Raw genomic sequence first — 14,212 nt, forward strand, 5'->3', positions numbered from 1 at the left:
AGGTACTGGAGTAGTGGCATTGTCACTGAACTAGAAACCAGAGAATCAGAACATTTCTCTAGGGAAACTGGCACGAATCATACCACAGTAGAAGTTGCAATTAAAATTCAATAGAAAATCTGGAATGAAGAGTCCGATGATGACTGTGAAGCCATTTCTACTGTCTTTAAAACCCATCTGGTTCACTAATGGCCGGTTATGTACGGGAATCTTCTGCTCTTATCTGGTCTCAGTTATGTGTGACACTAGGCACAGGACAATGTGCTTGACAGTTAAATGCATGTTTAATGGTCCAAGAAACAACTCAGGTAAAGGGCAATTAGGGATGTGCAAAACAATTCTGGCCCAGGCAGCGACAGTCACTTGCCACAGAAGAATTAAAAAAGAAGACAATATTAACTGTTGTGCAGACACACTATCATCCAGAAGGACGAGAGAACAGACACATGGAAACACCACTCTCCACCCAGGCACCACTGTGCATGTACATACTTCACATGTATAGCGTTGGTTTAGAAATTCAGTCAACTTCCACTTTCACAAGGGCTATTAGTAATGTGAAATAAATGCAGACCTTGCCAGTGTCATCCACATACCACAAATGGATATTTTTAAAAAATGGTTTCATCTGACCTAACCAACTGAAATCCCATCCTTCACTGATGCAGGGATGTAAACCCAAGGTTAATTTTCAACTGTACCCGTGGCTGTGTTATCTGCTGGCGCCGTAACTATCATTAAACAGAGACAATCATTCAATAGAAATTGATGTTTGGGATGAAATAACGCATGCAGAAGCACGTTATATTTGGAACTGATAAAGGCTGTTGAGGATACAATCCTCCATGTTCCAGTTAGAGGGTTGGAGAGTTGCAAAAAAAAAAAAAAATGGATGATGAGTAAGATGTACAGTTAAAGGGAGAAGAAAATGCTGTAAAAGTATCCACAGCAATGATATACTGAGAACCTTCGCTGTGATAAGCAACATAATTTATTAAATTATAATCTGTGGCATTGTTATCTTCAGGAGGTAGTGGCTAATATTCGATGACAACAATCATCAAATGGGAAACATCCAGAGGACTGTTGTTTAAACCATTAGAGGAAACAGGGTTCAATATTTCTCTGTGATTTGCCAGAACACACAGGTTTCTGTCACTTAGCATCTGTATATCTATCTGCAACAATCGATATCGAATTCCTAATCTGCGTCGAAAATTCGGAAGTTAATGTATCCTTCATAAAAATACATCAGGTGGGTGAAATGGTAACAGTGGGGATGTTTGAATCACTGAGATCAGAACGAATGGACTGCTTTATAACAATCAAATGCAACTAAAACAACGTTCCCGAACAAATGGAGTTCATTAAATAAATGATAAAGCAGCAATCCAGTTCGTTACAGTTTATAGAATTAATACCTGGAATTAGACACTTACGTGGAGCACCAATAGCAGCAAGGAGAGGATAGTAAGTCTTTTCCAAGTCAATGATGAACTTAATTATCTTCCATTGGTCCATTGCTGTGAAGTCACTAATCATTATACATTTCAGAGGTGATGCACCCGCTGACTGGAAGAGATATAGCACATTGAATGCTGTGCCTTATTAATATCAGAACAGAGTCCTCCAGGGACACAGATTAGTTCCATGGAGGGTGATATTAAGTATAGTGACTGAACAAACAGATTCAATTAACCCCCTTCAATCCAAGGTCTGTGTTTGTGCAGCATATACTTGATCAGATTTGTGCCATGTAAATCTTACAATGTCTGTCCCTCTACTGAGCAAAGCGCACCCGGTATCCAAATCAGTCGTCATTCTCAGATATCTGTCTCATGACATTGCATCATGCTTGGCGCCCAACTTTCTGTTACGCAGTCCTGGTCGGGCCCAGGAAACGTGGTCCCTGCCACATTTCATGCAGTTGAAGACACGACCGGGCGGAACATTCTAACCTCAATTTGCTCTTCGCCCTATTCACAGCTAGTTGAGACTTCCATTTATGTTCCCATGCCGCAACGTCTCTTTAAACAGTTAGCCTCCAGTTCCCATAGTAGTCAATGATTCTCTCCCAGTTGTCTGTCAATGTCCTCCATATCCATGTTCCATTTGCAGGTGCCCCATTAATGTCGGTTTGGGTGTTCATCGGGTTGTGAGACAGTGAAAAATTCACTGTCCTGAAAGTATTTAGATATGTCATTTCTTTATGGCATTTCTTCAGCAGGGATCTTCTTGCACAGATCATGTCAATTATCTTCCATTTCACAAACTGCCCCGAAAATCCATGTGGATGCTCTGAGTCAATTCCTACAGTCTGACGAGTGTGACGTGGACAAATATCTGTTCCAGATGTTCAACAAGGAGACTCATTGACCCTTGCAGCAATCACCACAACTGCGCTTATTCTGCGACCCGGTCTCAATGTTTGGGCAAGATTTTCCGATATTTCCGCGAAGTGTGAAGGCGGACGGAGAAACTGGATTGTTGCTGAATGGTAGTGCTGGCGGGTTTGCCGACATTTCTTTGCTCTCGCTTCTCCGCATGTTTCGCGATGGCGGCGTGATCTTATGACCTTGCCGTTTTTAACGGGGTGCTCCATTGAATGGATCCATAGCCGCTGGGAAACGTGGGTTATGCCTTCGGCGGGACCGAAGAATTCCACCGGAGTGAACGGCAGCAGGATTTTGGTGTTACACAGGAAATCTTGGGTTTTATCAGCGACAGACAGAATCTGATTACGTTGAGGCTGATTGCTTCAGTTACTGGGGGTCTCCACTCATATGCCTTCTCAGCACCTGTACAAGCTCCAACTTAGAGAGGAAAAAACTATGGATCCTGCTGGAAAGGCGGGATAATAGGGTGGTGAAAAAAGGCATATGGCACACTCGCCTTTATCAATCGAGATATAGATTACAAAGGCAGAGAGGTCATGATGGAGAAGTATAGATCTCTCGTGAAGCCACAGCTTGAGTATTGTGTGCAGTTCTCGTCGCCACATTAGAGGAAGAATGTGTTCGACTGGAAGGGGTGCAGAAGAGATTCACTAGAATATTGCCGGGGTTGGAATAGTTAAGTTATAAAGAGAGGTTGGATGGGCTTCTACTGTTTTTTCTGGAGCAGAGAAGACAGGTGGGCGACCGGATTGATCTGTTCAAGATTATGAGGGGCATTGACAGGCTGGATAGGGAGCAGCTGTTCCCCGTAGTTGAAGGGTCAGTTACGAGGGAACAGCAGTTAAAAGTGACGTGTGTTAGGTTTATGGGGGATTTGAGGAAAAAACTTTTTTCCGAGATGGTGGTGAAGGCCTGGAATGCACCGTCTGGGAGGCTGGTGGAGGAGTGATGCCTCACACCCTATAAAAAAGTACCTAGCTAAGTACTGGGCACGGCATAATATTCAGGGGTGTGGGCCAAGTGCTGGCAAGTGGGTTTAGGTGGGCAGGTCAGGACCTTTCATGCATCGCTGAGGACAAGGTGGGTCGAAGGGTCTTTTCTGCACTGTAGTAATCTGTGATTCTTTACGCTCCGATCCAGAGAATGGGCGGCATGGTAGCACAGTGGTTAGCACTGCTGCTTCACAGCTCCAGGGTCCCGGGTTCGATTCTCGGCTCGGGTCACTGTCTGTGTGGAGTTTGCACATTCTCCTCGTGTCTGCGTGGGTTTCCTCCGGGTGCTCCGGTTTCCTCCCACAGTCCAAAGATGTGCGGGTTAGGTTGATTGGCCAGGTTAAAAATTGCCCCTTAGAGTCTTGGGATGCATAGGTTAGAGGGATTAGCGGGTAAATATGTGGGGGTAGGGCCTGGGTGGGATGGTGGTCGGTGCAGACTCGATGGGCCAAATGGCCTCCTTCTGCACTGTAGGGTTTCTATGATTTCTCTATGAGAGGAGACCCTCCAAGAAGGTCACCAACCCACCATGAACGCCGTTGGCTGCACGTGATAACTGCCAACTCCCTGCACAGTTGGAAGAGAGCGCAGTACAGGAACAGAAAGAGTGATATCCTCTGCTCAGCTAGGGTAAATCACTCTTATCATAATTATCTGTTCACCCACTCAGGTCTGCCGCATGACCTGCTTACACGCTCCCCATTTTCCCCCCTTGTTGGAAATGCTCTCTCACATTTGAAGGAGAGGCCAAAATCGGGCGGACAAATGTTCGAGTTGAAATTCCTAATGGAATTTGAGGAGAGAGCTGTCCTGCTTTCCGGGGAATGAGAGGACTGCGACTGCATTGTGTGGTGTTGTTAGGCAATTGCTAAACGGGGAACACGTATGAAAGGAGTAGCCACCTTTCCCAATGAAATATCACGATTTTTTTCGATATTTGTGCCGGCCTGATCTCAATAGATCTCTCCATGGATGTGCGACCTGTGCTCCCCCGCTGCTTTCCTCTGAGCCACGTGGGAGGAAACACGTTTGAATTCACTGTTCTCATCATTATCTGCTCACCCACTCTCACACTTAGGCCCCAATTATTACCCTGCTAATTTCCATGACACTAAGGAACAATTAGCATGGCCAATCAAACTAACTCGCATATCTTTGGACTGTCGGAGGAAAGTGGAGCACGCAGAGGAAACCCACGAGTTCACGGGGAGAACGTTCAGACTCCACAAAGACAGTGGCCCGAGGCTGGAACTGAGCCCGGATCCCCGGCGTGGTGGGCAGCACTGCTATACACCTTGCCGTCTGGGGTCCAGTGCTTAGCAATCAGTTCTTTTTCGCATGGAAGCAGGTCACATTGCTTCAGTCCTGGCCCCGTGGATAAAATACAACACTGCCGACTATCGAGAGTGCACGGACTATAAAACGGCTCAGATTAACCAATGTTCAGCACGGAAGAAGAGATAACTGAATACTTAGAGAGCTGAGGGCATAAGCCCAGTGGTGGAAAAATTATCAGACATCATCCTGAAAGATTCTGTACTTTACCGTTCAGAGAAACTAGATAAGTAAAATGCGTCATCGTATCATGGAATCCCTACATTTCAGAAGAGACCATTCAGCCCATCGAGTTTGCACCAACTCTCTGAGAAAGCATGTTACCCAAGCCTTATTCCCCGCCCTATTACTGTAAACCCATACATTTAGCATGGCTAATCGATTAAACTACACATCTTGGCACCCGAAGGCGCGTGGTGGGGAGGTGGAATTTCTTAGTTGCGCCCAGGGGGTTGCTGGGAGCAACATGTATATAGTCCAACTAGGGAGGGGCCACATGAGACCTGATTTCGGGAAATGAGCCCGGTCAGGTGATCAACGTTTCAGTGGCGGAGCATTTTGGGAACAGTGACCATCGGTCATAAGTTTAAGTTTTTTATGGATAATTATAAGAGTAGCCCTCAGTTGAAAGTATTAAACTGGGGGAAGGCTAACTGTGACACTATTAACCAGGAACGGGGGAAAGTAGATTGCGGCAACTGTTTGAGAGTAAATCTGCATCTGTCATGTGGGAATATATTAAAGGCCAATTGATTCGAATTAAGGACCAGCATGTTCGAGTGAAAATAATGGATGAGAATCACATGATTCGGGAACATTGGATGATAAGAGAAATTGTGAGCTTAGGTGAAAAGGAAAAAGCGGGTGTACGTAAGGTTTGTCAAACTGAAGACAGCCAGAACCCTCGAAGAATATAAAGAAAGTAGGAACGAACTTAAACAAGGAGCTAGTAGGACTGGACGTGGCCATAAATTATCATTAGCAAACAGAGTTAAGGAAAATCCAAAGGCATTTTATAGATATACACATTAGGAAGAAGAGGTTTGCGAGGGAAAGTTGAGGGCCACTCAAGGACAAAGGACGACATTTATGAGTGGAACAGGAGAAAGTGAATTGGGCCCCGTACTGAACATTCTGCACCAGTATTCACAAAGGAAAAGGACATGATGGAGCGTGAATTTAGAGAGGGATACGTTGATACCGCGGCACGGTACCACCGCGGTTAGCACTGTTGGTTCACAGCTCCAGCGACCTGGGTTCGATTCCCGGCTTGGGTCACTGTCTGTGTGGAGTTTTCACATTCTCCTCGTGTCTGCGTGGTTTTCCTCCGGGTGCTCCGGTTGCCTCTCACAGTCCAAAGATGTGCAGGTTAGGTTGATTGGCCATGTTAAAATTGCCCCTTAGTGTCCTGAGATGCGTAAATTAGAGGGATTAGCCATTAAGTGTGTAGGGATATGGGGGTAGGGCCTGGGTGGGATTGTGGTCGGTGCAGACTCGATGGGCCAGATGGCCTCTTTCTGCACTGTAGGGTTTCTATGATTTTATGATATTCTAGGGTATACCGACATTAAAAAAAGTATTGGGTGTTTTGAAAATAAATAGGGTCGACAGGTCCTCAGAATATGATGGGATATATTCGAGAATAATGAGAAAGGCAAGTGAGGAAATTATTGGTGCCTTGTGAGAAATCTTTCTTCTTTAGTCACAGGAGAGGTCCGAGAGAAATGGAGAATAGCGAATGTTGTTCCTTTGTTTAAGAGGTGCAACAGTGATAATCCGGGAAATGACAGGCCAGGAGTCTTCCATCACTGGTCAGGAAATAATTGGAGAAGATTCTTATGTACAGGATTTACTCACGTTTGAAAAAAAAATGACTCATTAGCGATAAGCAGCATGACTTTATGAGGGGGTGGTCGTGTCTCACATACTAGATTCAGTTTTTGAGGAAAGGGCAAAGATGATTTATGAGGACAGGGCGGTGGAGATTGTCTGCATGGACTTTAATAAAGCCTTTGACTAGGTCCCTCATGGCAGGCTGATGCAGAAGACAAAGTCACATGAGACCTGCGGTGAATGGTAGGGTGGGTGCAGAACTAGTTTGGTCATAGAAGACAGAGGGTGGCGGTGGAAGAATGTGTTTGCTTTGACTGGAGATTTGTGATCAGCGGTGTTCCACAAGATTAGTGCTGGGGGTCCTGTTGTTCGTAATATACATAAATGGTTTGGAGGAGCGTGCAAGTGGTCTGATTATGTTTGCGGATGACACAGAGATCGTGGGAGCTACAAATACTAGATGGATTGCCAGATGATACAGCACGATATTGATCGGCTGGAGAATTAGGCGGGGAAATGACAGATGAAACTTAATCGAGACAAGAAAGGGGTGATGCATTTTCGAAGGTGTAGTGCAGGAGGGAAGTATACAGTAAATGGCAGAACCTTAGAAACATTGACATACGACAGAATCAAAACCCGCAGTTTCTGAAAGTGGCAGCACAAGTGGATAAAGTGGTCAAGAAGGTATATGGCATGCTTCCCTTCCTGTACACTCCAGAATACTTCAGCAATGTAGCCATCGAAATAATGAATGCATTGGTGGTCTTCTTCTAATGTTATTCTGAATCTGAAACAGTTGCTACAGATTGGAGGGTAACTAATGGAACCCCACTATTTAAAAAAACAGGGGTAGAAAGAAAACAGGGAATTATAGACCCGTAAAAATTCTAGAATTGATTATCAAAGATTTCGTTGCAAGGCACTTCATAAACAATTGTAGAATCGGGCCGAGTCAGCATGCATATACAAGAGGGAGATCATTGACAAATCTGCTAGAATTCTTCGAAGGTGCAACTCGTAGACTTGAGGAGGGGGTACCTTTGGAATGGTTTTATTTGGAGAAGGCCCACGTAAGATATTAGCGTATAAAAGTAAAACACATGGAATTGGGGGTCGTGCATTGAGATGGATACAAAACTGGTTGGCAGACAGGAAGTAAAGAGTAGGAATAAACGGATCTTCTTTTCTGAATTGCAGGCAGCGACTAGTCGAATTCTGCAGGTATAGGTGTGGGACCGCAGCTTTTCCCAATATATGTTAGTGATTTAGATGAGGAAACCAAATGTAATAGCTCTAAATTTTCAGACCACAGACACTTAGGTGGGTGGGTGAGCTATGAGGATGATACAGATATTATTCAGTTTGATTTGGACCAGCTGAGTGAGTGCGCAAATCCATGGCAAATGCAGTGTGATCTGGATAGCAAAAGCAGGAAGACATGTTAGTATCTGACCGACTATAAATTAGGAGAAATGAATGTGAAAGATACCTGGGTCTTCGTGTACACCAGTCGCTTAAGGTAAGCAGACATGAGCAACAACCGGTAAAGAAGGCTAATTTTACTTTGCCGTTCATAGCGAGAGGGTTTGAGCACAGGAACCGGGATATCTTGCTGTAGTGATATACAGCGTTGGTCAGGCCTCACGTCGAATGTAGTGTGTGGTTTCCTCCTTATCTGAGAAAGGATTGTCCTGCTATAGAGGAAGTGCAGAGGAGGTTTACCAGACTGATTGCAGAGGTGGAATGAATAACATTGAATCGGTTATGACTATATTCAAGGGACTTTGGAAGATAAGTGGGACCTCACAGAAATGTATGAAATTCCATTAGGGCTGGACAGATTAGATGTAGGAAGGATGTTGCCAATAGTGGGATTCAGGGTCAAAATAGGTTTTAATTGATGTTTTAACGACCCCAAACAGTTCTGATTCACCTCTGTGATGGATACAAGGGAGCCCCCTATGCGTTCTAACTTCCACCGCAAGAGAATGGGACCACATAGAGATCCTGACCAATGTCAATTTCCAGGACCTTCACATCCAAATCGCCCTGAGTACGACATCCACTTGGATGGGAAACAACTGCCAATTGTTTCTGCTTCACTTTCCGTTAATCTTGCCCGACCTGCTGAGTATTTCTAGCATTTTCCGATTTTAATTCGGATTTCTGAAATGTGCACTATCTCACTTTTGTTGAGGATCATACTGAGAGGGAGAGGTTAGTGGAAAGGAGTCACATATCTTTGGAGCCTAGCTCATTGCGTTCTTCTGTTTCTTACTATCAATATATTGAAACCTATTCATTTAACAGAGGAGCTTTTAGTCAAATATTTGAATGCACCAAGGTTGAGGCAGGTAGCCTCTCATTGGTATGTCAATTGGCATTCCGGAAAATAAAGTGCAATACCCCTAACAATGGTCAATATTTTCCACAAATACTCTGGATGGGAAAGGGTATCTTATTTCCTATTGTCTTTTTATTTACTTTTTTCTCTGGTTACTCCCCTTTGATGTTTTTCTGTATTTCGGGTACTCAGCATTGTGTTTTCATATTTTACAGCTTATTTTATGACTCGGACAATGTCCACACGAATGTCTAATCCTAACGTGAAAAGGTAAGTTCTCTTCATCTCTACCGGCTCACTCAGTTAAGCACTTTGAGATGATGAACAACATTGCTAACTTGATAGACAGTGAAAACAAATGTAAATATGCAGGAGGATTTTGTGACAAGGTTTAACGAATCCACTACACAAAGTTCTGTGCCACCACTGGAGCGCAACCAAGATTCTACACATTCTAATTCAACGTAATTTACGGGAGCATTCTGTTACTCCCTGAACACTGACCTCAAGGCAGTTATGTTATGTTTGTTTGTGGGCACAATTGTATTATACACCAGGGAATATGGATATTGCTGGCTGGGCCAGCATTTATTGTCCATCCGTAATTGTCCCTTCAGAAAATGGTCGTGAATGCCTTCTTGATCTCTGCAGTCCACGTGATGCAGGTACACCCGCAGTGCTGAGAGGAAGGAAGTTCAGTGATTTGGACCCAATATACAGAGAAACAAAACACAGAAATTCATCAGGGCATCCAGTTTGGTGCTTTGGCATCAGCCCGGGTCATGGACGTCTGCATTGTTAGATAATCAACAACCGCCTGTAGTTCAAAATGGAAATTGTTATCTTCCCAAGAAACGTTTTTAAATAATGAATCAACTAGATCGAATCAATTCAAAAATATGTTCTGAAATGGCGATAGCTAATATTTATGTAAGAAGCATCAAATGAATGGAGGAATCGGAATCGCTTATTACACTACGCTTCTTCAGTCCTCAACCTGAACAGAGATTATTGGCAATAATTTGGCGATCCATGATTGTTTTACTACCGTTAGCAAGCAGAGATTCCACCCACCCCTTCCCCTGCGCCCCAACCCCTGTCCGCCTCATACAGAAGTCCCCAGCCTGCTTCAGCTGGAATAGCGAAATTGCGAAATTGAGCTAATAGCCCACCGGAAGTTACATATCAGGGTTCAGTAATATTTTCTATTTTATTTAATGTTGTAAAGTGTGAACATTCCTCATTAAAAATGCTTCTGCTATATTTTCGGATGCTTACATTTCGGGCAATTGCATATTCCAGTTCATGCATACGCCACCATAAACAGCATCCCCTTTACTTATAACAGTCTTCAGAGATTTATGGGATATAATTCAAATCTACTTTCAAGAGTGCACACAATAATGTAACAGAATGAATATACATTTTGAATGTCCATAATGGAAGTCGACATAATCAATATACATAAATTGTTCAGAAATTGGGGCGTATGGCTGTTGCTATCTTGTTGCAGCAATATTATTGTACTGACATAAGAGAAGATGTTTGAACGTTTTCTTGAACGTAGCATTACATAATGCGTAGCATGCTGGGTTGATGGTACTATTGATGTAGCAGAGCCAGTATCCAATAATCCAGAATGTGTTGGGGACGCAGATTGAACAGAAGGTGTCAACAAGTACCATGACATTGTAGGGGGCCCAGGTGATGATAAATGCCAGCAGTATGGCTAGGATGGTCTTAGTTACCTTTTTCTCTCGAGATGCAGCTCCTTTCTTCTTCTTGGCAGGGACATTGGACAACGTAACAATCTCATTGTCTGCTCTGATTTCTCTGGCATTACTATTCCCGCTGCCACTACCTCGCATGATACCTGTTATGCTGCCACAATCATTCTTTACAGATGTTCGAGTTGTTTTTAAGCAGGAGAGTTTGGAGCTGTCCATCCTAAAAGAGCTTTGTGTAGTAGAGATGGTTGTACTCTCTTCTACCGCCCCTTTCTCCTCTTCCATTTTTTGGACCCCACTTGGAGATTTTGACTCATTGTAGAGTTCCTTCTTCTCTTGGCTACAAGTATTAATTATTATTTCTCCAGTCATTTTGCCATTTTGCAGTTTGACTTGTGACAAATGAGCCGAATTATCTGAAATGCTGTTTTTGTTCAGGTCCATTGTCTTGCCCTTCGCTGGAGTGTGTGAAATGATTTCCTTGCTTGATTCATACTCCTGTGTATACTCTTTCATTCGGCTTTTACTGGCACGAGATATTTGCATGTATAAAATCACCATGATAACGACAGGGAGATAAAAGGCAGCCACAGCCGTGCCAAAAGTGACAGCTGGATTTGAGAAGAACTGTATATAACACTCACCCGCAATAACTGTCCGCTCCCCTGTGATGAATTGCCAGAAGAGAATCGCAGGAGCCCACAAAACAAACGACAGCACCCAAGCAGCTGCGACCATCATCGCTGCCATCTTCGCTGTTCTATTCACTGGGTAACTCAGTGGCTTTGTCACGCAGAAGTAGCGGTCAAAGCTGATGACTAGGAGGTTCATGGCAGATGCATTGCTGACAACATAATCTAGCGCGAGCCACAAATCACATACCACTGGACCCAATGGCCAGTAGCCCATTACAATGTAAGTGGTGTACAGATTCATGGAGAACACGCCAATAATCAAATCAGCACAGGCTAAGCTGAAAATAAAGTAATTGTTAATAGTTTGTAAATGTCTGTTTACTTTGATAGAAACGATGACCAGTATGTTTCCAATAATTGTCACCAAGCTTAAACATCCTGTCAAAATCACAATGAAAACCACTTCGATTGTTTTGTAATGACTTTCTCTTTCAATATCGAACAAGCCTGTTAGGTTGCCGTGAGTTTCATTTATTTCTGTTGAGTTTGCCATTATTCCTCTCTGAGGTGCAGTTAACACTGACGAGACATAAATGCAGAACAATAATTTTTTTAAAAAGAAACAGGTTGCAGATGTTCAAATTAAATTGGATGCTAATTGAAGTTCTACAAACAAGAACATTGAAAGGAAATTGTAAAATTCAAAATGTTTGTCAGAAAGAACTTTGTTCTAACCAGGATCTATCTCATGTGATAATTTATGAACAAATAATTATGAAATAATAGATAATAACTTGATGTTGATGAGGGTCTTTGCCAACATGTCTCCTTGTTTTATATTTATTGATCCGATTGTTCTGGGTTAATTAGCTTTGCTCTTAGTATGTTGGTAAAGCAAAGTCACCACAGCCACAAAAGTCCACAGACTGTTTTCCCCTTTGAGGGGAGAAGCTGACTGGTGGTGACTAAACCTGAGGATCACAACACCTCTGGCAAGGAGCAAGGTTGAGAAGGCTTGCCTTTATGAATTTGTTCAGCCGGTATGGGAATTGAACCCGCCTCACTAACCAGCTGGCCAGCCAACTGAGAATGCAGCGCAGGTTGCCATCGTGGGATGGCAGGATTTTTGAATGATGAGGGATTAGTTCTGACAGGCCCTTGCTTGCATTTAGAAGAATGAAAGTGGATCTAATAGAAACGTACACAATTTGGATAGGGCTGGAAAAATGTATATTTCCTCTGACTGGAATGTCTCGAACAAGGTGCAACAGTCTCAGAATGTTTGCATCGTCCTGTGAGGTAAGACAGTTTTAAATCACATCAGAGAGCACATACGCCACTCCAGATTTCTCCAACTGATTCTGCATCCTCCCACCAGAACATCACTTCCTCAGTACTGATTATCCTGAAATATTTCCTCAATGCTGATCCTCTGATTGTGCAGCTCCTCTTAACTACACCCCCCCCACCCCCCATCCCACTACAGTCTGGTACTCCTATCCTTATGAAAGTGCAAACTATATTCAGTGATGACCATCCTTACACCACTGAAGCATTCCCTCAGTATTTGAGGGAATAGACTGTCATCAGATTCTCCACTGTTTGGGAAATCAGTGATTTGGTGGAAAAACTAGACGAAATAACTTGTCCTCTGTTAATGTACAAATGTGCATGCAATTCTAACCGCGCTGCATAAGGTTGAGGAGGGATGATGTTTCCCCTGGCTTGGACCAAACAGTCACGGTTGCAAGATACGGGGTTGGCTATTTAGGTCGAAGACAAGGAGAAACGGCTTCACTCAGAGGGCGGTGAACATGTGGAAAGCTCTACCACTAGAGTATGAATAATCTCTGCCACAGGTTGAGTGTCTTGGGCTGCAAGAGGTAATGGTTAAATGGGCAGATATGTGACAGATGGAAATTAAACTTGAAATGTGTGAGGTGATAACATAAGAATGAATAATTTGTCAAGCAATTATTCAATGAACGGCCAGACAGTAAGAACGTCCTACTGTCCCAAAGGGACCTTAGGGTATTTGTCCACAGATCGCTGAAGACGGAAAGACAGGATAGTAGGGTGGTGGAAAAGGCATACAGGGCACTTGCCTTTATCAAACGAGGCACCGATTACAAAAGCAGGGAAGTAATGTTGGAGTTGTGCAGAATTGTGGTGAGGCCATAGCTGGAGCAATATGTCCAGTTCTGTTCACCACATTATAAGAAGGACCTACTTGCACTCGATGGTGTGCAGAGGAGATTCCCCTGGATGTTGCCTGAAAGGGAACATTTAAGTTATGAAGAAAGGTTCTTTAGGCATGGGTTGTTTTCCTTGGATCAGAGAAGATTGGGTGGGGGGAGGGGCGTGGTGGGGGGGGGGGGGGGCGTGGGGTGGTGGGGCGGCTGATAGAGGTGTGCAATACTATGAGGGGCATGGACAGAATGGATAATAAGAAACTGTCCCTCTTAGTTGAAGAGTCAGTCACGAGGGGACACAAGTTCAAGATGAGGGGCAGGAGGTTTAGGTTTAATGTTAGGAAAAACGTTTCTGCCCAGAGGATGTTGAAGGCCTGGAATGTGCTGCCTGAGAAGGTGGCAGAGGCACATTTCCTCATATCCTTTAAAATGTTCCTGATGAGCACTTGGCACGTCATAACGTTCAAGGTTATGTGCCAAGTGCCCGTAAATGGGTTTAGTGAGGACAGGTGTTTCTCAGGTGTTAGTAGAGACTCAAAGGGCAGAAGGGCCTCTTCTGCACTGTATAATTCTACAATTCTGCAATTCTAAGTGATTGGAGGCTAAGTCACTGATGTGCTTAAGAAGGAAATAAAATTTCTAAACGCTAAAAATGTCGAAGGTATTGGCAGAGAGTGCAAGAGTATGGTGTTGAGAAATAGAACATCAGGCAAGATGACATTGAATGATAGAGCAGGATTTATGAGCTGGATGGC

The 14,212-nt window shown here is 43.7% G+C and overlaps 1 protein-coding gene across 1 annotated transcript; it reads right to left on the minus strand.

Annotated features, from left to right (window-relative positions):
• Positions 1 to 10,402: 10,402 nt before the first annotated feature.
• On the minus strand, positions 10,403 to 11,818 carry LOC144497858 (muscarinic acetylcholine receptor M2-like). The gene has a single exon (XM_078219297.1). The coding sequence runs from the start codon at positions 11,816 to 11,818 to the stop codon at positions 10,403 to 10,405; it is 1,416 nt and encodes a 471-aa protein (XP_078075423.1).
• Positions 11,819 to 14,212: the final 2,394 nt, after the last annotated feature.

The sequence above is a fragment of the Mustelus asterias genome, chromosome 8 (assembly GCF_964213995.1).
Source record: "Mustelus asterias chromosome 8, sMusAst1.hap1.1, whole genome shotgun sequence".
Lineage (NCBI taxonomy): Eukaryota > Metazoa > Chordata > Chondrichthyes > Carcharhiniformes > Triakidae > Mustelus > Mustelus asterias.

Excerpts from the sequence above, each read along its gene's own strand:
- LOC144497858 (XM_078219297.1), bottom strand. The coding sequence starts at position 11,818 with ATGGCAAACTCAACAGAAATAAATGAAACTCACGGCAACCTAACAGGC.